General features: G+C 41.8%; 1 protein-coding gene across 1 annotated transcript in view; it reads left to right on the forward strand.

Annotated features, from left to right (window-relative positions):
* Window positions 1-225: 225 nt before the first annotated feature.
* LOC141797441 (calcium-binding protein 8-like) overlaps window positions 226-26,155 on the forward strand; it is a 114,331-nt gene continuing 88,401 nt past the window's right edge. The window contains exons 1-3 of the mRNA XM_074678783.1: window positions 226-778; window positions 1,673-2,303; window positions 20,564-20,685. Of these exons, the coding sequence (XP_074534884.1) occupies window positions 2,095-2,303; window positions 20,564-20,685 (331 nt within the window). The 5' untranslated portion in view covers window positions 226-778; window positions 1,673-2,094. The remainder of the gene's footprint in view (window positions 779-1,672; window positions 2,304-20,563; window positions 20,686-26,155) is intronic.

The raw sequence follows: 26,155 nt of genomic DNA on the forward strand, positions 1-26,155 counted from the left end.
GTGCCTTTAAATCTTAAAAAGAAATAAAAACAATCACAGTGAAAGTAAAATTCAGATGTTTATCTCTCAGTTTCCGGACTAAACGCTTTATTTTGAAAGTTTTTACCGGAAATGATCGCTACGTTTCGTCTGGTTTGACACGTGCTCAGTTCATAAACGTAAATATGTCTTAGAAAGAGGCGGGGTGCTGTTGGGATAGTTTTTCATTAAGATGATCAGTGCAGGTTAAAGGTAGTGTCTCCTGTTGTACATGACATAATTAACCCATTAAGGCAATCAAGAGTTAAATCAGCCAATCAGCGCTCTGCTGCTCGATTGCGTATCGATTGGGGTTGGAGCGTCTCCTTCGGCCAACGAGCTGCTCTCATCAATCTCCCCCACGCTCAGCACCTGTGTGTGGATCTCCAGATCAGAGGATTTCACTTTCTATCCGCGGACCTGCGCAGGGGAGCGGCTTAACTCGTCTGTGGGTGAAACCGGATCCGTGGATTTAGAGAAGAAACTGATGAGAGTTTGGGAAAAGTGCAACTCGACTGAACGCGCGGCGCTGCTGCTGCTGCTGCCTGACTTTATATGAGGAAACTGGTGAAACATGACCACGATATGTTTCCACGATGGGAGGAAATGACCGCGCTGCGTTCATAAACTAAAGGAATAATCCACCAATTTACACAACAAGGCGGAGAGGATCGATCAGGAGGCGTCTCAAGTCTCTAAACTGGATCCTATCGATCACAGGATTTGACTGATCACCTTCAGACACCTCACACCCTCAAAGGTAAGTTGGCTAAATTACACCGTGAATCACCTCCACGTGGTGATGGAGCGGCTGTGGCGTGTTTTACTGCTCACTGATGTTTTTATGTCTGCATTGAATCACACAAGTGCCCCCCCCCCCCCCCCCTCCTCCTCCTCAGGCCCACACCTGTTGTTTGGATGTCCACTCTGAAGTCTGAGCTCATCTCTGCTGCAGCTCTCACTCCTCTCTCCGTGTCTGCAGAGTGTGAGAACAAACACACACCTCTTTATTTCTAAGGCTGCAGCAGAGATAACACACACTGACGCGTGTTTTATAAAGTTTTTAATTAATCATTGAGCTTTGACCTGCTTTGGATGGATAGTTTTTGCAAATGTCTTCATCTTTAACACAAAATAAACTCGCTTTTTAATCCAAACAACATCTTGGGGAAGCGTAAGATCAGAGCTGGGGGGCTTTTACTGAGAATAACGACACTATCGCGGGTGTGTGTGTGTGTGTGTGTGTGTGTGTGTGTGTGTGTGTTTTCACTCCGTGTTCTGGACTGATCTGTGAAGGGGCTCAGCAGAGATCCCACTGTGGACCCCCCGCCGGGACTCCGGCCGCCCCCCCACCCACACACACCGTTCCAATCAGCGTCCCTTCGGTTGCGCAGCGTCCCACGCGCGCCCTTGCTCCACACGGTGGCGCACGCTGTTACGCACGGCGCGCGCTCCTTCGCAGCATCCTCGTGTCAACCTGCAGAGCGCACTGTGAGCACAATCCACTGGGAGGTAGCGGCTGTCTGCACCTGTGTGCTCCTCTCGCAAACAGCCTGTTGTTGTTGTTGATGTTGCTTTACTCCATCTTTCATCCAGCGTCCTACTTCTGTCTCCCTCTCCCTGCCTGTCTGTCTGTCTGTCTGTCTGTCCTCAGTTTGTCTGTCTGTCTGTCTCCCTTTCTGTTTGAGTCTGCCTCTCCCTCCCTCCATCGCCTCTCCCTGTGTATTCTGCGAGCACAGCCGCAGGCAGCCAGGCTGAGTCTGTCATTGGGACTCACTAATGAGCCCTCCACTCCGTCTCCTCCTGTGGAGGAATGTTTGGGCTGGAGAGTGAGTGAGAAAGCAAAAAGGGGAGAGGGGGAGTCACAGAAAGGGAGGGAGGGAGCAAGGAGCCAAGGAGCGGAGCATGAGAGGAGCTGTTGTACCTGCTGCTCTCACTGCTCAAATATTAACAACGGGTTTGTGGGAGCCGATGCCGCTGCTCTGGGACAAGCCCAAAGTGTGGAGGCAGCTGGGCTCAGTGGTGTGTGGACAGGCAGTCTGCTGCTGCTGGAGACTCTGCTGCATCTAAAGTCTGATGGAGGAGGAGGTCACAGAGCCCGATCCCCAGACGGTGGAGCCCACCGGCTCGCCTCCACCGGGGACGCACTTTGAGGTGAACGGAGACCTTCCGGGGAACCCTTACCTGAGGGACGGGACGGAGGAGCAGGATGTGGTGGAGAGTCCGACGAGGGAGCCTGATGTGCTGCAGTATCCTGCTGAGTACAGCCAGAGCCACCAGTACGGGTAAGGATCAGCACGAGGGAGACGGAGGGGAGCAGGCTGTTGCTGCAGGAAACAGCTGGTTGTGTGTGCAGGAAGGTGGCTCCTCAGCGGGACGCTCCCCGTCTCCTCTCTAAGTCAGGAGAGTGCTGGACTGGGTTCTGGACTGAGGGTTTGAGGGTTTGATGAATTGCGTTTCCAGCTGGTTGGCTGCCTTTTCAAAAAGCTTCTGTTGCACAGCCCAGAGCGCTGGAAGTCCTTTGACTGTTGAAAGCTTTTCACAGAGCTTAGCTGTGTCCTATTGATCCACAGAGCTGGGCTGCACCTGATTGTTTACTGTGCAGGGACTCATGCTTGGTTTGTCTGTGGGTTTTCTTACACACCTGATGAACAAACAGACCAAAGAAGTAGATCCATCTGTCTTTAAACCCATCGTTTCTGTGTTACGTGTTTGCTGCTGCAGCGTAGAGTGTTGTATAAAGCTGTGTTTACACGTCCATGAGTGGACCAAGTCGTCAGATGTCACAGGAACCTCTGTGAGGGTGTCAGTGTTGGAGCAGGACTCCATGATCCTGAGCTGAGATGAAGTTGGACAGAGCTGTGTTTACGTTCGCCCGTCTGTTTTGTCCTCCTCTGCAAAAAAAAACAGAATCTTATCAAGTGTTTTTGCCTTATTTTTAGTAGAAAATGTTTTTTTAGACTTGATATGAGCCACATTCACCTTATTTCATGTTTTTCAAAGACAAAAATGAGGTCTGAATTGCTGTAACAAATGGTTCTTATTCCGTTCCAGTTCAGACCTCATTTTTGTCTTTAAATAACTTGAAACAAGATATTTTTCTGGACTGATAAGTTGAGTGTGGCTCATATCAAGTGTAATGAGACAATTTTTACTTAAAATAAGACAAAAACACTTGATAAGATTTCAGTGTTTTGCAGTGTGCAGAGTAACAAGTGAGAATACACTGCTAAAAAACAGAAATCTTATCAAGTGTTTTTGTCTCATTTTAAGTAAAAATTGCCGCGTCTCCACCAAGCAGTTCGGTTCAGTACGGTTTGGTATAGTTAAGCCTGATCCTGTTTGTGTTTCCACAGCAAACTGTGCCCTCTCGTGGTAGGCGGCGTGTAAGCCTGATGCTGAAAACAACAGGTGCCGCAGCAGCGTGACACAGTTTACCCCGCTAATAAATCCAACAAAGAAGAAAAACGCGACACAGTAAACAAAGAGCATAGATGGAAGACATGCAGCATTTCGTCCTCTCTGTGACCAGAAGAAATACAGCCGCTGTCGCACAGGAAGTGAGGATTCTTTCGACCAATCAACGGTCTGCAGTGTTGTAGCTCCACCTTCCGAGAGTGAATCGGTTCAGTCTGGCACCCATACAAAAGGGTCCCAAAAAGTGGGACAGCTCGTCTTGGTTATTTGGAGATCTGTCCTGGGATAAGTCAGTGGAAACCATAGACTGTAAAAAAAAATGGACGTCCGCTTGCTCGGCACAAAGTGAGGTCTCCACAAAAACTGCTCCCCCTGGTGGCTGGCTACAGTATAGGTTTAAAAATCTGGCTTTCCACCCATTCCAGATTGGCTGTGGTCAAACTTTAAAAAATGTATACACCTGGTAGAAATGTTTCTCATGTTTGATTGTTGTGGTGATTTGAAGATATCATTTGGCTGTCTCGTATTCAAGTCCTCTTTTTTCTGAAAAGTTTCATTTTCATTAGTTATTCCAGGTTAAAAACAAGGCTTTACGTCACGTTTAACGATGATTGACAGCTGCCAGTCTTGTGTATTTTTTTCGGGGATTGTAAAATATGTCAGGAGGTAGAGTCAAGAAGTGATCAGACTCTCAAAAGAAAAAAAATATATTATTTTTGTCACCCAGCTCCACTCAGATTCTCCCAGAATCCCTCATCGTCTCTACTGCGCGACGAGACAAACCGAACTGTTCTGCTTGGTGGAAACACAGCTTTACACTTGATATGAGCCACATTCAACTGACCAGTCCAGGAAAGACTTTAATGAGGTCTGAAATGCAATGGAATAAGAAAAAATTGCTTGAAACTAGAATAATGTCTTCATACAAGTAACTTTTCTCTCATTCCATTGGCAGATTTTTTTTTACTTTAACTTTAACAAGCAATTCAGACCTTATTTTGTTTTTAAATAACTTGAAATAAGATGAATGCGGTTCAGTTTAAGTCTAAAAAGACATTTTCTAGTGAAAATAAGACAAAAACACTTGGTAAGATTTCATTTTTTGCAGTGTATTCTCACTTGTTACTGCACACTGCAAAAACTGAAATCTTATCAGGTGTTTTTGTGCTTTTTTAAGTAAAAATTGTCTTATTTTACTTGATATGAGCCACATTCACCTTAATCAGTCTAGGAAATTGTCTTGTTTTGAAGTTTTTTAAAGACAAAAATAAGCTCTGTAGTGAAATGGGATAAAAAGGTTGCTTGGAAAAATTGCTTAAAAAAACTAGAATAATATCTCAATACAAGTAACTTTTCTCTTGTTCCATTGGCTGATTTTTTAACTTGATATAAGCAATTCAGACCTCATTTTTGTCTTTAAATAACTTGAAACAAGACACTTTTCTGGCCCGTTACGTTGAATGTGGCTTAATTTAAGACTAAAAAGACATTTTCCAGTAAAAAAAAAAAAAAAAGAAACACTTGATAAGATTTCATTTTTTACAGTGTATTCTCACTTGTTCCCCTGCACACTGCAAAAAAATAAAAAATAAAGAAATCTTATCAAGTGTTTTTGTCTTATTATACTTGACATGAGCCACATTCACCTGACCAATCAAGAAAAATGTCTTGTTTCAAGTTATTTAAAGACAAAAATCAGGTCTGAATTGCTTGATACAAGTTAAAAAATTCTGCAAATGGAACAAAAGAAATTTGCCTGAAACTAAAATAATGTCTCAGTATAAGAAACTTTTCTTTCGTTTTACCTCATTTGTCTTTAAATAACTTGAAACAAGACAATTTCCTGGACTGGTCAGGTGAATGTGGCTCATATTAAGTCTGAAATGCCATTTTCCATTGAAAATTAGACAAAATCACTTGATGAGATTTCATTTTTTGCAGTGCAGAGACTTCCTGATCTCAAAGCTCTGTCTGATTTGACATAATCTGGATTAAAAACATCTGAAACTGCTGTGAAAACCTCTTAATATTCTGTCTTGCGTCAGTCTCTGTTGGTCTCTCTTAAAAACGTGATCAAACCAGAATCTGAGAGCGTTGCAGAGAGCATTAACTACCCTTTGTGATCTGCTGTGGATTTATCCTCAAAGCAAAGCTCACCTTTCTCTGGGTTTTATAGCTCAGCAGATTTCCCTCGTGAAGGGAGCGAACAGTAATTTGTCAGTGAAATGGAAATGGTGAGTTTCTTTTTGCACCTAAAGGGAGAGAAATGCACGGTGGTGAATAACTCAAAGTGAGACGGGTGTGTGACTCAACGTTTCAGACGCGCCGGTGGAGATGGGAGGGTTTGATGGGTGTTGTTAAACACTCGTGTCTTGGAGGGTCTCCTGCCCGTACACAGTGTTCTGCCACAGTGTGTCCACCTCGCCAATCGGCCCGGTGCTGTGGGCTGTTGTGCTGCAGGGTGTGATGTGAGAAACTGCCATCTGGCCTCCTTGTCATGCAGAAAGCTTTGAATAATGCTGAGCTCTTTCATCAGGGAGCCCTCGCTCTTTCTTTTCGTCCTCCTCCTGGAGCCGGAGCTGAGGATGCTCTGCTGCTCTGCTCGGCTCGGGTCGGGGCTCATTTGTCATTTCTTAGAAAGAGAGAAAGGTTTGACTCCCACAGGATTGATTCCCATTGAGTTCTGTGACAAACTTTCATCACAGAGGAGCTGATCAATGTGTTTCATTAGTCAGCTGTCAGGCTGCACGATAACAAACCTTTATGAGCAGAATTTACAGCCGCTGAATTCGATTCTGTCCTATTGTTTCCAGTCAGCCTTTTGGGTGTCGTTAACAGAAGTGAAGCGCGTTAAAACAGTCGTACCTACATGATTTATCAGTGATTGGATGGAAAGCATGGACACAACAAATCTTGTCTCATAAGCAACTTGAAGAAAGATGTTTTGGCTTATTTGGGACCACTGACGATTCACAAAACAATAATGAGGTTTCATTCTTGAAAGACTCTCAATTTGAAACCAATGTTTTTGTACGACCTTCAAAATAATATTGGCACATAAAACAATTTCTGTTTTTTCTTTCATCATTTCTGTTCAGGGCAGATTCACTCTAATAAGACATTTTACTGGTGCTGACAGAGAAGGAGTTTTTGTTAAGTTAGACCTTAGTTTGTCAAAGGATGAGACTAAAAGAGTTCCTCAGCTGGGCGGTTCAGGATCTTTTAGTTCCTGGTAAAATGTTTCCTAAGCCAGACCAATAATGATCCTCTCCTGGTTCATATGGGGCAGTAAAACCTCAAACCGTTTGACTCCTGAGCCAAAGACAGTGGACAGTCTTTTGGAAAGGTGGTGATGTGTAGCCATACAGCAACTTTAGATTCAGGAGACATGACATTTTTCAGTGAACAGAAGAGATAAAGGAGACAGTCAAAGTCTCAAACTGGCGAGGCTCACTGCCGGCAGTTTTACAAGTTTGATTCACTCTTTACTTTGTACTTTTTACTCTTTACTTCACTTTACTCACTACGGTTACTAGGCGCTACCCAAGTAGCTGCCTGTTGCAGCAGCTCTCGTCTTTGTCCGTTTCTTGTAATTTTTTCGTCTCTTTTTCGTCATCTTTGTATTTGGAGTGGATCATCACTTTGTATGGTTCAATGTCGGTCACAGACACCAAACTTTTTGTGGCTTCGGTGGTATTTTTTACTACTTTTCTCCTGTGTTTGTCTGGAGATCCTACATGTAACCATGGCTGCATTGTTTACATGCGAAATTAGCTGTTAGCAGCCTGTAGCATGTCAATGCTAACTAGTGTAGGGCTTGATGATTTCCCTCGAGGTGAGGAGGAGGAGGTGAGGACGACGTGCAGGTTCTCAGATGTGAGCTGGGAGGTGACGACGTGGACCTGTCCTTCCATCCATCGTTGTTGGGAACGTGGGATCTAGCCCCGGAGGATGGATGAGCTAGCTGTGCTAATCCAGCGGCATCATGCTTTTCACGGACGTGGATGACGGAGCTGACATCGGACGCCGCGACACATCGGAGGAGCTTCGCCTGCTGTGAGCAGACAGGATCCAGGAGACAGAGACTGAACAGACTGCTGGGGAGGCTCAGTCCTGGACCCTGTGGAGGTGGAGACTGGCTGGGCTGGAGAGTGGTGGACGAGTGGTGGACAGGATGTCGTCATCTAATTTCTTATGGACATTTTTGCACTTTCTATACTCTTTCTTACTTTTGTTTTCTTAAATGCTGCGGTGACTCCTGAATTTTCCCTCGGGGATAAATAAAGTATTTTCTATTCTATTCTCAAAGCAGTTTTCATATCACTGATTTTATTATTGAGGTTTTCTACTGTGCGCTCAGAAACACCATACACATTTACTCTGTTCAAGATTGCCAAACTTTCTCTTTCTCTTTGTTTACCTGATTGACTCACTGATAACAGCTGTGAATCTCCATTCTTTCCTCTGAAAAAAAGCTTTTCTTGATCTTCTCTCAGTCACACTGTTACCGCTCACCAGGTTTATTGCTGTTTATGAGTGGTAGACATGCACAGTTTGAGTTTGTTTAATGGGGTTTTCCAAGAGGTTCTCTTTAATTATGACGTAATCTGCACCTGCGTCTCTTTCATGGTGTATTTAGTTAACTGGACTATTATTCGCAGTCGTGCCCTCACGTTCATTAACAGAACGTTAGGTCCCGTTTGTTTAATGGCTGAACGTGCACACGGCCCAGGTCTGGCTTTGCTCATTATGTGGGTTTGTTGTTGTAGTCAAGATAAACATGATCTGATTTTGACATGGTTCGTTTTATTTTGAAAGTCTCTGGACTTTTTATGTGATGTCTGTGCATGTTATAAATTGACATGTCACAGCTTTTGAATCTTTAAAATTTGGAGGCTTGCATATTTAATGTGTCTGGCTCAGACTTACCAGAGTTAGGACACAGCCAGAGCACAATGAAGCGGATCCAGTGTGAGTTGGCACATTGACTTAAACAGAAACCTATCAGGTCCTGTGTCATGATGGAACAGAGCCGTCTGATGCTAAACCAGCGACGCATCTGGTGTATTTTGGCCTTAAAGCATGAAGACGACAGATTTCAACCTGTTTTTGGCTTACGCAATGAGACGATGTTTGATGACTGTCATTATCATTAAATCCTGAAAAACAATGTTTTTTCTGAAAAATCCGCCCAAAGTGAAGAATTTGGAAAATTGTAGCTTCATGGTTTTGTGTAGACGTCATGAAACATAGTTTTTGGTTTTCAAACGTCACAGCTGAATAACGAGGGCTCATTCTGATTGGCTGGGTTTTTACGTCTGGAAAAAACACCGTCAAATATGGGTTTGTCATACCTCGAGATGCATTTATTTGAGTATTTGCCCGCTGGGTGTGGATGAAAGTGATTTTTAAAAACAGCCTAGCTATGTGTAGGGATGGGTACCAAATGAGTTACTCTTATATAGGTACCGACCGAATTCTGTCAAAAGTACCGGGTACCGGTTCACGTTAAATCAAAAGGTACCATGTTTAGTGGGGCTGAACAATTTCGGAAAATAATGTAATTGCAATATTTTTAGACCAATATTGCGATTGCGATTCAGCATATGATTTTTTTTTTTTTTTTTTTGGGGGGGGGGGGGGGGGTGGTTTATCTTCTGCATTGTTCACTTAACACAAGTTTTGAGTCATTTCATAGTATGACTAACCAACAAAAGATACTGTTAGCATTTAAACAAGTCTGTTTTGCATTTCTTAATTGAAAAAGAAAAAGGAACACTGTGAAATTTTACTGACCTCCAGTTGTCAGTAAGAGTAACAAACCAGGGTACGGCTCTACGATCTACTGGATTGATCTTTGTAGCCCACAGGGTTTTTTTGTTGCCAGAAAAAAAAACAGCATTTGACTTTTGCTGGTTTAAAGGGAGAACAAGTAGAAGTTACTATATTCCCTCCAGGTCTGTGTACATAAAACTTTATTTGTTCATCTAATTGCAGCCTTTGCGATTTGAAAATTGCATTGTATTATTGCGATGTTGATTTAAAATTGATTAAGCCCTAATGTTTAGGTACCCAAACGCATCCTTGTGACTGTGAGGGAGTGGAAGAGTAGGAGATTTTCCATGCTGGACATGAACACAGCATTGCAAGGTTATAGATTTTATTATTAAACAAATTGATATTTTTCAACCACATAAACACAAAAAAGTACCAAAAATTGTAGCCGTTGAGTACCGACAACAATTGCCAGGAACCAGGAATGGGTACCGTATTGTTTCAAATGTGAAAGGTACCCATCCATAGCTATGTGTGTACAAGGCCTAAATTAAGACCCTGGTTCCTGCAGTTGAAAAGCACTAAATACAAGGAAAAGTTCCTGGGGTTGAAAATTACTTTGTGGTTGAAAACTGTGAAAAGACAGAAGAGCTGAGTGTGCAGACTGTGACCAAAATCAACACAAAATCAAAGAAAATGAAATAATATTTTATAAATTTCTTCACTTTGAAGGTTTCAAATTAATTTGTGACTTTTTTAAGATGTGAACACAACAAGTGAGCAAAGAGAAATGAGTTCATCACGTCTACCTGCTGGTTCTCTGAGGACGTGCAGGATTCATCCATCAGCAGCTTCAGCAGCTTTAGCGCCTCTTCTTCAAGGTCAAAGAGTTTCATCGAGCGCCGTCATCTTTGTCTTCCTCTCCGAGTGTCACACAAGTGCTGCGTCTCCCGCGGGCACACACACAGCTTCAGTGGAGGTGGTTTTATTTATGTCTGCGCTGATTGGGTTGTGACCTGATCTTAACAACGCGGGAGAGACTTAAAGGCTTTAATGATGCGTGAACTCTGTCTGCGAGAAAGAAAACTAGACTCTAACAGGAGGCGTCTCTTAAATCCTGAGATCGGGAAGGAATTGTGCTCATTACACCAAGGTTAAGATGGTTTATGTTTTGTTCATCAGCATAAAAAAACATCATCAAATGCAGCCGCGTCTGGATTTTTAAGACTAAATTAAATCAGTAAAAGTAAGATGATGCTGCTTTTATTAGACGCTTTTTGTTCCCAAATATGACGGATACTAAAACGAACAAACCCGCTTATCTCTCCTGAACACACAGCTCTTCTTGTTCAATCACTCTGACGAAGTTTTGGAGACGGCTCGATCAAACTGTGAAATACGTCTTCTTGAATTTTGGAGCTGGAGCGGCCGAGCATCAGGTCGTCTCTGTGATTAAACGCCACGGGTCCAATCCCAGCGAGTGCAGCCATCAACAACCCTCCCTCCTGTCACTTCATCATGTCCTTGAGCCAAACACGCTGAACTGGGACTCTCAGAAAGTTGCTTTAGGTAACAGCATTAGCTAATGGCTCCGGCGTGATGTCAAATTTAAGTTAACGTCCCGTCAAATGAGAGCGGCTTTTAGCGTCACGTGTGATTGGATCCTTGTGTTTGTTTTATCATTACACACAACAGCTTGACTGAACCCATTTACCCGTAATACTTTCACACCAGATAAACTCCTCTCAGGCCGTTTAGAGGTAACTCTAAAACAGTTAGGCTGATAATCTGGAGGTTATAATTGGATTTTGGAGCAATGGTTGGAAAGAAATGATCACTTTGAGGACATGATGAGAGTCAGGGGAATTCTCGTGAGCGTCTAATCCATGCGTTACGGTAATTTATTGAACAAAGGAGGAATGAATCGATGAAAAAACTGTTCAAGGTCCCAAAATCCAGACGTGAATCCACATAGTCTGAATCCCTCAGAGCAGCCGGCGCAGTAACTCTGAGGTATCATCCTGTGATTTTATCTGTAAGTCATTTCTGAGGCTCATTTTTATCAGACGCTCAATCTGACTATTAAATCCCACAATCCCCTGCTCTCTTTCATTGAACTGATACATCACTTTTCAGGGAATAGAGCGGATTCTGCACGGCGCTGGTGGAGGCTGCGCTGATTACTTCCTGATTTAAGTGATTACTATATGTTGCTCGGCTCCTGAAGGGCAAATTAGCTCGTTCTGCTGAGACCTTGATCAATTTAATCAAGTGTAATGAAGCTGAGGGCCGTGAACAACTCTGTTCGGGACTGTCTTCCAAAGGGATCCTCCATCACATTATCACACCGCTCTGATTTTACAAAAAGAGACTTTTATGAAATTTAAACCTCCTGAAAATCTTTAATACGGTCTTAAATGTTATTCACTCTTTCTGTTTCAGACACTTTGACGTTTGTTTGCTCAGAAAGTCAGATTTGCTGATGCACTCGTTGATCTTATTTTGCACAAAAAGACGTGTCAGCAGATATGTACTGACTTTGTTCCCTCATATAGAAAGTTTTTTTCAGATTTTTATATTGAAAACAAAAATCGGACACGTTCAAACACTAAAAATTAGAATGGATGTAGTATCTGTGTTTTTATTCATTGGTTTCCGACGACGGGTTTTGAGGCCAGATTATGGTGGTCTAACTGCTAGGGATGGGTACCTTTCACATTTGAAGCTATACCGTACCAATGCCCGGTTCCTTTGCAATTGGAACCAGTACCAGTAACCAGGTAGACCGATATATCGGCCAGCCGATATATGCATCGGCATCGGCATTGGCCCCCAAAAAACCCATATCGGTCGACCTCTACTTCACCGTACCAATTTTTGGTACTTTTTTGTGTTTATATGGTAAAAAAATATCAATTTGTTTAAAAATAAGACATTACGACACATTTATTTCTCAATATGTAACCTTGCAATGCTGTGTTCATGTCCAGCATGGAAAATCACCTACTCTTCCACTCCCTCACAGTCACAAAGATGCATTTAGATACCGGTACATGAATTGGTGCCCAGTGCTTTTGACAAAATTCAGTCGGTACCTCATTTGGTACCCATCCCTACTCTTAACCTCTGGCATACACATTGAGTAAAGAAATGATCCAGTCAAACCATGACTCAAGCTGTAAACATGTTTATTTCTGCTGTAAACTGGGTTAAAATCGTAACATGGGCGTTAATACATCAGACAAGTCAGCACTCTTTAAACAAAAGTAGAACTGTTATTAAAATGTTTGTTTGTTCTTTGGTTGGTTGTTAGAAATTATACCGTAAAGCGGACTCTGACCTCTGACAGGATTACGACTGTTATAGAGCAACCGGTGTTTTGAAGTAAAGAGTGACTGTGCTTACTGGAGACCTTCAGCTGAACGTGTCAGTGATTAACATAGACTGTTAATGGAGTGGACAGCGTGGCTCCACCTTTAACCATTGTACTGTTTTGAAGCAAAAAAAAAAATTTTGTTACTTTTGAGAGTCTACTCTCTTCTTGGCTCTCCTTCCAGACATATTTTACAATCCCTGAAAAAAATGCAAAAGAACTGCAGCTGTCAATCATTGTTAAATATGACGTAAAGCCTCATCTTTAACCTCTTATATCTGAAGAAAATAAAACTCTTGAGAAAAAAAGAGGACTATAATACAAGGCAACCAAATAATATCTTTAAATCACCAATCACCTGTTCAAAGCGTGTGAAAAATGTCGCGGCTCACAGTCCGCAAACTACGGTTTCAGTTTGCGTCAACATGTTAATTTTGATGCCACTACTTTTGTTCAGAAATTGGTTTTATCACATTTTAGGTTTTGAGTTTTGACCATAGACGCTTACCTACAGAGATTTACAGCCTAAATAGAGTAGCCATCATTATGTACACTAGCTGTTTCGCTTTCTTCGCTTTACGCCGGGTAATGTTTACTTAGTCATGTCACTGACTCGGTACTACTGGACTTGCAGTAGGGCTGAACGATTTTAAGAAAAGATTGAATTGCGATTTTTCTGGCAGATATTGTGATTTCAATTCAATTCATGATTTTCTTCAAATCAAGCTTTGGGATATTCACATGTAGGGCTGAACGATTTTTGGAAAAGATCTAATTTTTCTGGCAGATGTTGCAATTCACGATTTTTTAATCATCAATAGTGATGATAAATAATCTGTTTTCATCAACTTCTACTTCTAAACAGAGGCTTTGTGTTGTTGACCTGCTTACCAGCACTTTTAACACATAGATTGTCTACAAATTTGTAAAACAGAATGTGTATAATACTTGACACAACAGATCCTGAGTCAGTCAGGAGCGCTGCAAAAAAATTGCTGCTTTGGCGATCTCAAAATTGCATTGTCTAAAATTGCGATTTCGATCTGAAAACGATAAATTGTTCAGCCCTAACATGCAGGTTTTGTTTTAGAATAGCTGTGGCAGTAAAGTGACTAAAGTATGTGCAACATGCTTTATAGCTGTAATTACGGTATTGCAAAATTAATTTCGTGGCAACATATATTGGTAACAGTAATGAAATCAGTATACCGCCAACACCTACTGTCTCCTGATCTGTGCTTCAGCTGAGTGAGCAGATGATTTAAAAGCAAAGTGAGAGTGTCAGAAATGTGAGAGCACTCTGAATGAAAGTTACGGTTTCCTCCGCGCTGAGAGTTTGAAGGCTGAACATGTTAAACACTAACTGACCGACCTCTGACATCATAAAGTTAAAGGTCAAAGCTCTGACACCAAACTACCAGTGAGCTCTTGTAAACCGTTGTGTAAGGAGAGGGATGTAAATTCAGCGCTGTGAGCCGAATCATTTGATCAATGCTGCTCATGTTCTCTGCAGAAAAAAAACAGCGAACACACGTTTGCAGCTCACACCTGCATCAAACCACTGACCACATGACTCCTCACGATAACATGAAAGACAGGAGCAGAGTGATGATTTTAATATTCATAATGACAGCGCAGAGCCGAGTGAATTATTGATGAATTAGGAAATGAAAACCCTCACATTAGCTGCTGTGGAAGCTGCTCCTGAGAAGCTGTGGGCACAGTCGCACAGTCGTCTTTCGTTTGCATGCTTATTAAGCTGACAAACAAGAAAGATGCAGGGGCCAGTTTTCAATTTGTGAGGTAATGGATGGCTGGCTGCTCCAAACGGTGAAACATGAGCTGTTTTTAGGCTCCGGACTAAGACAAAAGACCTCTAACAGGGTTAAAGAAAAAGGGTAAAAGACGTATTTTATCAGTCGTGACACAGAGATCAGGATGTTCTTTCACAGCTGAGAAAATTATGTTGAACTTATTTCCTGAACTCAGATATGGAGTGTATCCCAGACTGTTTGAGATGATTTTAGAGGTGTAACTTTGTCTCTGCTCCTCTTATTTGCTTTGCTTCTTCATCATTTCCTGATAAAAGTTTTGTCAAAGTACACTCTGTGTCCTTTGTATAATAAAATCAGAGATAACACACCGCTACTTTAAGCCTCTAATGATGAGTCTCCTGGTGCTTTTTATGCCTCTGATAGTTTTGTTGTACAGTCTAATGAGTCCATCTTCTAAATGCACAGCTGTGAGTCCTTGAGTCCTTTTTGTAAATATGTTATCAACTTGTCTTGTTGCTGTTAAACAACCTCAGATGTGCAGGTTGAAATTTAGTTTTGAGTTTTGAGAAGCAGGGCTGCTCTTTGGATTGATACTGACACTCTTGCATCATAAATTTCACATTTTATGTCAAGTGCATAAACAAAAACCAAAGTATACCTGTTGACGTCTCACCAAACTACTCCTAGACCAGGGCTGGGCTATAGCAAGCTGGGTTATAGCAAAAATCGAAACCAAATACCTTGTTTCTGAATTAGATTTTTGAATTAGATTGGCTACCGCGGCCATATTGGAAGTGACAGGGACTTCGAGTACAGCTATAAGGCGGATGTCAGACACGTTTCACGGCGTGAAAACGATCCATGTTCATACGACTCCAAGAGGACAAGTCACAACGATGTAGTGGCCATGCCAGGCCAGTAGTTGGCGATGTGGATATATGTATGTATATATGCTACTCGGAAATCAGCCATCATTGTTGTGGTTGTTCTTTTTTTTTCTGCCGTTTTTATTCTGTGAAACGGTTGGCAATCCAACTTGAGGCGCATTACCGCCACCAACTGGACAGGAATGGCTAAACCAGAAGTTGTGGCTGCGCCCGCAACCTTCACCTGAAACTGCGAGTGCGCATGCCGTGATGTCAGCATTTCACCCTGAAACGCTCTCCCCTGTGTTTATATGAGGCTGGATGGAGGAGCGTTTTGAAAACTCTCCACTCTGGAGAGCGTTTTCAAAAGAAACACAAAAACGCAACAAAATGTTATCGGATTTGACTGTTTTTGGCGTCGTGTAAATGGCCCCTTAATATCCTCAAAACTGCGGAGTTAGAAAATGGTGAAATTAGCGACTTAGACAGGAGATGTTTTTTGAACCAGGCTTTGAAAACATCTTTTTTTGGCTTGGTGTGTTTGTGACTTTTGTGTCTCATACTCTTAGACCAGTTGGTTGCCTCTTGGTATAAAGCCAAACCTTCGTACATCCAGCGAAAACTCAACTACTCTTGCAGCTGACGTCTTTAAATGAATGGATTTATCATAATGTGAAAGTGTGAGGGTTCTAAAAACACATTAGAGGACACAAGACGAGATTAAAGATACTAAGTGGTGCTGAAAAGACACAAGTGGTGGACAAGAAAGAAGAAACCAGAAATATTTTGGGTATAAAAATGTTGTTTGCAGGTCAAAATAGTCTGAATATGAAAAACAGTCCTGATAAAATCTAGATCCTGAACCTGACATAACAACTTTCTGACAAATATTGCTTCCATATGGATATATAGTATATAGGGGTGCACCGATCACAATTTTCTGGCCGATCACCGATCTTTAAAAATCCTGACCTGCAGATACTGATTTTTATTTTTTATAACTGACAGCATATATCCTCAATGTTCCAGTCTTATTTTATTGAAAATCATTGAACAATACCTGTGAAACAATAAAATCTTTTTGTTTTAACTTAAACAACCAATAAAGTGTCCTGAGTTTTAGGTCTCAGATCAAAAAGCAACAATAACTGTGGAGGAATATAAGATCAGTTTCATATGTAAGGATAGGCTGATCGCCGTTCACCCAAAATTAAGAAGATCGGCACCAATCAATTGGTGCATGTCTTAAAGTATATATGTAGTATGATTTTGTTAAATATGGAGGCTAGGCCCAGATTAGCATCCTGCTTCTGCCTTTGCTTTTTCAGTGACTACCTAATACAAGAAATTTAGTTTGTTTAAAATGTCTCTCTTGTGATAAATATTGTATTATGTATGACATAACAAATCCTACTTCTACTACTATATCACCCCCTGATAGAATAGAATAGAAGAGAAAACACTTAATTTATCCCCGAGGGGGAATTCAGGAGGAGTCACAGCAGCAATCAAGAAAACAAAAGTAAGAAAGTGTATAGAAAGTGTAAAAAGCTCCATAAGAAAATAGATGCTGACAGCTTGTCCATCATTGTCCAGTCAGCCAGCCTCCACCTCCACAGGGTCCAGGACTGAGCTTCTTCAGCTTCAGCTTCTTAGCTCCGTTAGCCATGTCTGCGGATAGCATGATGCTACTCTGCCTTCTGGTATTCCCTCTGTTGCTGGGTTAGCACAGCTAGCTTGTCCATCTTATTGGAGATAGATCTTACGTTCCCAATAACGATGATGGAAGTACAGGTCAATGTCGTCACTTCTTGGCTCACACCTGAGAACCAGCACGTCGTCCTCACCTCCTTCTCCTCACCTTGTGGGAAACATCTGGCCTTGCACCAGTTAGCATTGACATGCTACTGGCTGCTAACAGCTGATTTCACATGTAAACAATGCAGCCATGGTTACATGTAGGATCTCCAGACAAACACAGGAGCAAAACAAGGACAGACAAGGAAGAAAGAGTGGTATGGGAAAAATGAAAAAGTTTGGACAACCCTGTCTCAAGAAAACTCAGACAGACGTCTTTTCCTGTGTGATATTAAAATAAAGAAGGTGTTGTCTCATACAATCTGCTTGACACTGAAGTGCACTGATCTGTGGTTTCTCCTCTAACACCACGCTGTGTGACAATTAACTCATTTCATGGTTGGAAAAGGAAGCACCTTTAGAAAAACAACACAACACGAGGACGTCGCTGAAAACTTCCTGCAGCACGAGTTAAAGATGATGTTAGGACAGGCTCAAGACATTAACATGAATAAAACATTAGTGACTACTTGAAAAGCCTTTATTGCTTTAAGCACCTATCATTACAGCAATGATGATTCACTTTGCACATTTCTCATCTGTAATAATTCACTCTGAGACGGTTTGTAATCGTCAGGCTTTCACCACTCTGCAGAAGTAAGATCTAAAGTTTGAGACCAAAAAGAAAAGTGGAAAAAGCCAGATGAGTCACTCAGAGGAGTGAAGTGTGGAGCTCTTTGTCTCAGATTCTCTGATTCTGTCTCTGAGTGCTCGTTGAGACCAAATCCAATTAGAGGGGAGGAAGTCGTCGGCCAAATCTCTCTGCTCGACGTGCTCTTATTTTCCCCCCGCGCCCTTGGGCTTCGATTTATTGAATAATTAATTGCCTCACTCACATTTGCACATACAGTGCACACACATGCACACACACACACTCTCACACACACATTCACCTCGAGTTATAGGAGACTTCATCAGTGTGTGACTTTCCACTTAGCCGATGAGTTCTGCTTCATTTATGGGTCCAGTTTATCCACTCTGTGCACTCGGTGATTTGTTTCAGCTTCAGCCAGAGCACAATGAACAAGATAATGAACGAGCGCACGTTTCATGTCGTTTGCTTGGTTTGAGCTTTAAAATAGAATTAACTGGATTCAGTGGAGTCATTTGTCTTCTGTTTATTTTCTCTGAACGTTAAATGTCTGATATACGTCAAAGAAATGGAGCAAACTAGTAGTCTTTCAGATCTTCTTAAGTTTGTCTGTGTTTATTCTTTATTATTTGAATCATATGTTTCTCTGTTAGTGTAAAGTTTTTGCTCCTTGTAGTTTTGATTTGGTTGTTGTCATATGTGGGTCTTATGTATGTTTTTAGTGTTTCTGCAGAAAGTTACCACGATTTTGATGTTATCAGTTTACTAAACTGGTGGCATAGATTCAACAAGGTCCTGGAAACATTCCTCAGAGAGTTTGGTCCATATTGACACGATAGCATCACACAGTTGCTGCAGATTTGTCGGCTGAACATCCATGATGAGAATCTCCCGTTCCACCACATCCCAAAGGTGCTCTATTGGATTGAGATCTGGGGACTGTGGAGGACATTTGAGTACAGGGAACTCATTGTCATGTTGAAGAAAGCAGTCTGAGATGATTCCAGCTTTATGACATGGAGCGTTATCCTGCTGGAAGTAGCCATCAGAAGATGGGTACACTGTGCTCATAAAGGGATGGACATGGTCAGCAACAATACTCAGGTAGGCTGTGGGCTTTTGTTTTTCTTTTTTTTCCTTTCTTTTTCTTTCTTTTTCTTTTTCTTTATTTTTTTTCTTTTTTTCTCTTTTCTCTTTTTTTTTCTTAGTTCCTTTTTCTCTTTTTTTCTCCTTTTTCTTTTTTCCTTTTTCTTTATTTTTTCTTTTTTCCCCTTTTTTCTCTTTTTCTTCCTTTTTTTTCTTTTTTCTCTTTTTCTTTTTTCCCCTTTTTTACTTTTTTCTCTGGTTTTTCTTTTTTCCTTTTTTTCTCCCCCCTTTCTTTTCCTTTTTTTCTTTCTTTTTTTTCTTTTGTCCCCCCTTGTTTTTCTTTTTTTTTTTTCCTTTTTTTTCTTTTTTTTCTTTTTTTTTTCCTTTCTTCTTTTTTTTCTGTGGACTTTAAACCATGCTCAGTTGGTACTAAGGGGCCCAAAGTGAGCCAAGAAAATCTCCCCCACACCATTACACCGGCAGCAGCAGCCTGAACCGTTGATAAAAGGCAGGATGGATCCATGCTTTCATGTTGTTGAGGCCAAATTCTGACCCTACCATCTGAATGTGGAGCAGAAATCCAGACTCATCAGACCAGGCAACGTTTTTCCAATCTTCTGTTGTCCAGTTTTGGTGTTGCTGTGTGAATTGTAGCCTCAGTTTCCTGTTCTTAGCTGACAGGAGGGTCACCCGGTGTGGTCTTCTGCTGCTGTAGCCCATCTGCCTCAAGGTTGGACGTGTTGTGTGTTCAGAGATGCTCTTCTGCAGACCTCGGTTGTAACCAGTGGTTATTTGAGTTACTGTTGCCTTTCTATCAGCTCCAACCAGTCTGTCCATTCTCCTCTGACCTCTGGCATCAACAAGGCATTTTGGCCCACAGAACTGCTGCTCACTGGATATTTTCTCTTTCTGGGACCATTCTCTGTAAACCCTAGAGATGGTTGTGGGTTAAAATCCCAGTAGATCAGCAGTTTCTGAAATACTCAGACCAACAACCATGCCACGTTCAAAGTCTCTTAAATCACCTTTCTTTCTCATTCTGATGCTCGGTTTGAACTGCAGCAGATCATCTTGACCATGTCTACATGCCCAATGAGTTGCTGCCATGTGATTGGCTGATTAGAAATTTGTGTTAATGAGCTGTTGGACAGGTGTGCCTAATATAGTGACCGGTGAGTCTAAAGGCAACATACAGTGGAGTAGCTCTTTGGCGCCATCTACAGCAGTGGAGTTGCTGAAGTCGTCTTTTTCTTCCAACTCGGCTAAAATATAAGATTTTATTTTTACAAAGAAATCAATTTTAAGAGTTGAAATATTGATATTGAATTGAAGGTCAAAGCATTGGGATATTTTGCTGTACCAACATTTTTAAAGGGTGATTCCATTCCTTTACGATTCTTCAATATTTCAGATTTTTATGATTTTTAGTTTGCTTTTTTAACACATGACCAAGTGAAAAAGTTGAATGATGATGATGATGTCTGCAGACTATATCAGGAGCCATTTTCCCATAAAATGCAGATCAAATTGTGTCAGTTTTTAGGATTTATTCAGCTTAAAGACTTAAGAAAAAAAAAATCTCAATTTAAATTGTTTGATATATCGATTTTTTTCCTCCCATCCCTAATTTTTAAACACCATTTAAAGGGGAAATAATCTAGCTCTGCAACTAATAAGATTTATTGCCAAGAGGTATCATTAAAAAAAACAAAAAATAACCAACACATTGTAAACTGTTCATGAGATTCCTTCCTCCTTTCTTCCTTTCCTTGTTTCCTAACAGTTTCCTTGTCCTCTCTCTCAGGGAGAAGATGCCGTTCCACCATGTGACGGCAGGTCTGCTCTACAAGGGGAACTACCTGAGCCGCTCGCTGTCGGACAGCGACAGCGACGTGCTGGCCAGCATCTCTGTGGAAGAGCTGGACGGTAAGGCTCCTCTGTAAACTCTCTGCTGCTCGCTTCACGTGTGTTTAAAGTGAAAACCACGATCTAAAACCAGCTCGTCTCACACAAACGTGTACATCCACCGTCTGTTTCCAACAGTTTTCAGATAAATTATTTCCAAGCGCCAGATTTAAAGTGCACGGAGGACAACAAAGAGGAAAATACTGGCATTTGAAAATATAGTGCTGCATACAAATGATTAAAACTCTCTGCAGCTCCGTTTAGTTCCACTTCATGCCAGCTCGAGGCGAAAGCAGAGCCAAAACCGAGGGCAGCAGTTACTGAGAGTTAATAAACAGGGCTGCTGTGACAGACGAGAAACAAAGACGCAGAGTGTTTCTTTCTCTGTGTAAACAAAGGTAAAGAGCCAGAGGAGCTCAGCTTGGTCATGTGACCGCGAGGAGGATCAGACGGTCACACAGTGGGAGCCACTGCGTAAAAAAACACTATTTTAGGAAACAAGCTGGACATGCTGCGGATTCCCAAACACATATGGAGCTCTGACTTCACTGCAGCACACACACACACACACACACACACACCAACACAGGTTCCTCTTGATGGACAGGGGGATCAAACAGTCAGGATCAGCCTCCTCATTTCGCCAACAATGCACTGTGATGCGTTATTCTCCACGTGGCTTATCTCAGCGGGCGCACTCAGCCCCGCTGGCTCCTCGCCGCCCGCAGTAACCGAGGCTGTGTTTATGAACTCTTTGTTTTGCTGTCTGTCTGAGAGTAATCACCTGAGCCTGTAGAACACAAACCTGATCAATTACAGTCTGCAGCCCCAGCCTCACAGACGGCAAACAAACAAGACTCCTCCAGACCTCCAAAATATTAATCCATAGCTGCAACATTAAGCCGCCGCGTGGAAAATTGCACGGCGAGGTAATAGCCAGTCTGTCAGGTCGCGGTTTTAATATGCATGGAGTTATTGGCGGTTCAACACACTCTCCGTCCTGTTTACCGAGAGCTCATTTTAGTCGGTGAATAAGAAACAAATTGTGTTTATAGGGTCAGCGTGAGGTCAGCTAAACGCTGTGAAACTGAAGCCTACGGATCATCTCTACGAGGTGCTGCACCCCGAGTCGTGTGAAGAGACATGTTCATATCACAGCTCTGACAAAGTGTCAACAAGGTGCTCCACTGCGAGAAAATCTTAATTATCTCAGAGTCAGATCCTTCAAACCGCGCTCAGACACTCAGCAGGGATCTCTGCAGACGTCTCCTCTCAGACGGTGACGGTGTCTTCAGCTGACGGTGGAAGAAAGAACAGAAAAGACCATCTTGAAATCCTGTCATCGAAGCTCGTTTTGTTTTGATGTTGCTTATGGATAGAAAAATAATGCTAATGGTCAATGAAGCTGGTCTGCTGATTTGTTTTCATTTTCCAGAGCAGCTATCATTAGGGCTGGAGTCATTGCATCAACTAATCTAAAAAAATAAGATCAGTTAAAATCAATCTGCCATGAATTGATCAAGAGGAAGGAAATCGTCTCTTCAGCTCATTTGCTACCCGAGGTGAGAAAAGGGTCACTTCATGACTTGAGTCCAAGTAAAGATCTTCATATCTGACTCCAAATCAAGTTAAAGATGCTCTAGTTGAGTATTGAGTGTAAAGGAGTAGATACACAACAAAAAAAGTCTAACCTTAGCAAAGGTTTTTGTCTAATTTATAGAAAAAAAAAAACCTTTCTAGACTTAATGTATGTCACATTCACCTGATAAGTCCAGACAACAAGTTTTTGAAGCAGGGTTGCAAAATTCCAGGATTTTTTTAAGTTGTAAAGTTTCCACAAGGATGAATTAAACAGGAGTAAACTGGGAATTCAAAACAAAGAACTTAGGGCGCATTCAGACCTGGACTGTTTGGTCCACTTTAAACGGACCAGGGTTCGTTTCCCACACTGGTGCGGACTTTTCATGCAGGTGTGAATAGACACAAACGAACCCTGGTGCGGACCAAACAGCCAGACCGAGACCCACTTTTTGAGGTGGTCTCAGTCCGCTTCCAAACGAACTCTGGTGCAGTTCGTGGTTCTCCGGTGCAGGTCTGAATACAAACCAATGTCCATCCAAACTAACTACAGGATACATGCGCCTTTTGGGCCTGTAAAGCCACCGTAACCTAACAGTCTTTGGTTCATACCTGGTCCTCCGTCTTCTGTTTAGCCACGCTGTTGCTGGCATGTTGTGGGTCAGGACACGCAGAGCATAGCGTCTCCTGCATAGCTGCTCTTGAAACTAAAAATGATTTAGCAGCTCTAATAAGAGCACAAACACACATGTTTACCTCCATTTCTGGGTCTGTACTCTGTGTGCCGCCTTTGTCAGTGCTGTCCAATGAGAGCACTGATCGTCACACACGTGGATGTGTTTACAGAATATAGTCCACTTACAAAAAGTACAATCTGAATACGAACCGCACCAAACGAAAAAAATAAAGTCCGCTTTTGGTCCAGACCAAACAAGTGGACCAAAGGACTTTTCTGGTCTGAATACAGCCTTAAATAAAGTTGGGTTATGCATTTTATATCATAATTTTAGATAAAAAAGGCTAAAAGGCTACTACAGCCACACTCCTCATTAACACTCATTGAGGCAAGTTTTGATAAAACACTTAGAATATTCACAAATTTATCTAGCTTGGCTCTCCCATGGAAAGTTTCTGGAAAGTTTCTGGAAATTTACTGGAAATTTTTCTGCCCCATTAAGCTCTAATTAGAAGCCAAAAATAAGCTCTAGTTCACTTTTAATAAGTAAGAAAAATCTGCAAAATGCATTAAAATCTAGAAAAGCACTCAGAGAGCGCAGACCTTCACCAAGCATATTGTGATTGTCACCAACACTTTAGTCCGACTTTAATGATATACTTCCTTTCAGCAGACTGTCTGCTACAATTAGGTGTTAGTTGCAGGTTTGTACCATAATTTGTTTCCTGACAGTGTTGAAAATTATGATGACCCAGTGCATATTTCATATTCCAGAGCTTAGTATCCAGAATATTACCAAGATCTGGATCTTACTTTTACATCTGTCAGAAATGATGGTGACCTTGTCTTGTATTTGTTTTGCAAAACAATTCGACCATTTATGGTGGAGTTATATACACATATGGTGCAAACAGCCCTATCTCACAATGATAAAGAATCCTTTAAAAAAGTCCTGGATCCAGATGGTGATCTGGATCATTGGCTTCCAGCCATTTTCAGAGCTTTTTTTAATCTTTCAAGACCAGGGATGGGTGCCTTCCACATTTAAGTCAATATAGTACCAATGCCACGTACCTGACAGTTGGTATCGGTACTCAATGGTACCAATTTTTGGTACTTTTTGTGTGTTTATGTGGTAAGAAATTTTAATTTGTTGAATTATGAAATCCCAAAGTTTTTCAGTTTAACATATTTATTCTTCAGTATATAACCTTCCAATGCTGTGTTCATGTTCAGCATGGAAAATCACCTACTCTCCCACTCCCTCGTAGTCACAGGATGTGTTTAGGTACCTAAACATGGTACCATTTAATTTTATGCAAATCGGTACTCAGTACTACACATATAATTTGGTTGGTACCTATAAAGGCACCTAATTCTATCAAAAGAAGAGTAGACTCTCCTCTTTCATGTTTCTCTTCCTGTTTTTGATCTGAAAAACAGAGAAAACACATTTTTTAGATCGTGCTCCAGTAAGAAGCTCTTTATTTTGATCCTCCTTTCTGAACTACCAGTGTGAGCTGACCGAACTTTTCCAACCTTTCTATGTCTGTCATCTTACATCTTCTAGTTTCGATGCTAATCTGTCATCCAAAGAGCGTCCAATGCCACCCATAGTAGTTTACAAGCTCAGTCAGACCCCGCCTCCCTCTGCTAAAAAACACAAGTGACATCTATAGATGCAGTCAGTGGCAGACAATGAGTTAATTAAAGTCTCAAGAACATGTTTTACTAGGAAATACCTCTTAGTCCTCTGTACAGTCAGGTTTTACACTTATGTTCATATTTAAAGAACATAATTGGTGTTTAATTATTCATTTGTCTCAGATTATTCTTTCCGTCTGTGTTTTATGTTTCTTTAATCTTACACTAAAGCTACACACACCCAGTCGCTCCTGTTTCTCCTCAGGGACCCTTAAAGCACATCTCCTCTTAGAGGAACAAAAGTGAACATCCTTCAGTGAAAGAAACGGACTCTGTGCACGCCTCCACCCAGAGTCCATGGCATCATCACGCTTCATGCAAGAGCAACTCAACTCAGTGCAATCGTTGCACCAAAACTGGAAACCAGTAAAATGTAAACACACAGAGGAGTCGGTCGTCTGAGCACAGTTTAGTCTGAACACAGTCTCAGGTTTTCACTTCAGTAAGAAGCTCTTTTATAACCATATATGTGTTCAGAAAGTGAGAGCTGTGAGTGTGTGAGCACAAAAACCTGTGAGAAATCAGGAGATAACAGCCTGCAGTTTGACATTAAAGCAGTATTTATCAAGGACTGCACCACCCATCATCATCATCATCATCATCACTCTGAGGCAAAGATCATCATTACAAACAGCTCCACCTGTCTCCTCTCTTTTATTAAGTGGCATTTGAAGCTTCTGTGTCTCCTTCTCCAGCTCGCAGCTTCCTCCTCTCTGTCATTCAACATTTCTGAGTTACATGAATAAAAGAAGAGGAGTTTTCTGTCTGTCCAGTGTCCTGAAGACGCTCAGTGCAGCTGGACGATCTTTAATGCAGCTGGAGGTGAGGAGTCTATGGAGATATTACTGTAGCAAAATTATTTTTGTGTGTGAGTAAATGCATCCACATGTGTGTTAACTGACCCACAGATGTGAGAGTCAATTCACAAACGCATAAACTGACAGATTTTTAAATGCATAAAGTAATCCACAAAACTGATTTGCAAAAATCCAGAAATTTGTGCACAGACCCACAGATGCATATGCAAATCAACAAATACATATACATTTCCACAAATGTGTGCACATACCGACAAATGTGTATGCAAAACCACAAATGCATGCACTTGTCTACAAATGCTTGCACCAATCCCCAAATGCCTTTTCAAAGCCACAAATAAATATCCCTACATATCCCTAAATGCGTACACAAATCCACAAATGCATGCAGAAATCCACAACATGCGTACACAAAACCAAGAATACGTAGGCAAATCTACAAATGCGTGCTTAAATCCACAAATGTGTTGACTCATTTGCAAATAAATATAAAGGGCTCTAATTTCGTAGACCAAGCGCAAGCGCAGGTGCACCTGCCCTGCGCCGGCCTTCGTCGCGCAGACAGGGCGTGACCGGCGCACTTTGTAAGTTTCCTGCAGTGTCAAGAGAGGCGCAGTCAAAGCGCAGAGGAGCGCAGAGGAGCTCGTCCATGCCTCCCTCCGCGCAAATGGCAGAGAGGGAGGAGAAAAGCTGTGAGTGGGTTTAACACAGCCGA

The sequence above is a fragment of the Halichoeres trimaculatus genome, unplaced genomic scaffold (genome assembly GCF_033239565.1).
Source record: "Halichoeres trimaculatus isolate MK-OKI-2021-1 unplaced genomic scaffold, fHalTri1.1 fHalTri1_scaffold_9, whole genome shotgun sequence".
Classification (NCBI taxonomy): Eukaryota; Metazoa; Chordata; class Actinopteri; order Labriformes; family Labridae; genus Halichoeres; species Halichoeres trimaculatus.